Here is a 1,107-nt window from a genome sequence, read left to right on the forward strand (position 1 = left end):
AGAGGAGAAAGTGAGGGAAGAAAGAGGGAAGGGAAGGCAGAAGGCATATCAAGACTCCTACCGGGACGATCAAGATCGACAGCGATGATGTTGGCGCCTTAATGAAAACAATTATCCTTCCTCCTCCTCCTCCTTCTCCTCCGTGTTCCTAGCTTTCTTGCTCCCTCCTCCTCCATGTTGTCGTTCCTCACTCTCCTCCCCTTACCAAGCTCCTTGAGCAGTTGGAACGGACCCATGGCACTTGTGGCTCCGAGCAGGACAAAATACTGAGACATCACAGCATCAGAACTCCTTCCTCCTCGTCCTCGTTCCTCCTCGTCTTCGTTCCTCCTCCTCCTCCTCCTCGTTCCTCCTCCTCCTCTTGGTCGTTCCTCCTCGTCTTCGCTCCTCCTCCTCCTCGTTCCTTGCCATTTCCACATTCTCAATCCCTTAGTTGCATGCTCCTTCTCCCCCTCCCCCTCCCCCTCCTCCTCACCTCCTTGGATAGATCACACCAAGACTTGTTCCTGACCACTTCCTTGATCGCTTCCCCGCAGTCAGGTTCGATGGTCCCGTACTGCACCCAGCGATCGATCTGAGAGACTGTCAGAAGCACGCAGACACTATCGCTTTCTGCTGCTGCTGCCCTTCCTCTATCGTTCTTCCTCTCCTCCCTCCCCCTCCTTCCCCCCTCCTTCCCCGCACCTGGTCGATCAGCTCGTGACCCTCCAGCATCGTCTCCTTGCCAGTATGGAAGCACTTGTAGGGAACGCGGATGGTGAACTCGCTAGGCCTTCCCTTCCTGCCTTTGACAGTGTGCGTGTAGAAAGATCCAGTCCTCTTCGCCAGTGCATCCTTGAAGCTCATCTGCGATACGTCAGCCAAGGAGCAGAAAGTGCGAGGAGCGAGAACGGAGGAGGAGGAGGAGGAGGAGGATCGGGGGGGGGGGGAGAGAGAGAGAGAGAGGAGGAGAGAGTGGAGGAGGAGGAGGAGGAGGAGGAGGAGGAGGGGGGGGGGGGGGGTTCAAAAGGGGCCAAGGGGAAAAAAAGGCGAAAGTCGTTTATGGTAAAATTTAAGAATACCAAAACCGGTGACGCTAGGTTTAAAAAGGTGAAATTTCTCCCGGGG

At 55.6% G+C, this 1,107-nt stretch overlaps 1 protein-coding gene across 1 annotated transcript; it reads right to left on the reverse strand.

Annotated features, from left to right (window-relative positions):
* Positions 1-205: 205 nt before the first annotated feature.
* GUITHDRAFT_105297 (hypothetical protein) lies at positions 206-846 on the reverse strand (the record flags this gene model as incomplete). Its single annotated transcript, XM_005835585.1, has 3 exons — positions 206-266; positions 476-574; positions 685-846. Coding segments are annotated over 3 exons (322 nt in total), but the record flags the coding sequence as incomplete, so codon positions are not given.
* Positions 847-1,107: the final 261 nt, after the last annotated feature.

Source organism: Guillardia theta (assembly GCF_000315625.1).
Source record: "Guillardia theta CCMP2712 unplaced genomic scaffold GUITHscaffold_20, whole genome shotgun sequence".
Classification (NCBI taxonomy): Eukaryota; class Cryptophyceae; order Pyrenomonadales; family Geminigeraceae; genus Guillardia; species Guillardia theta.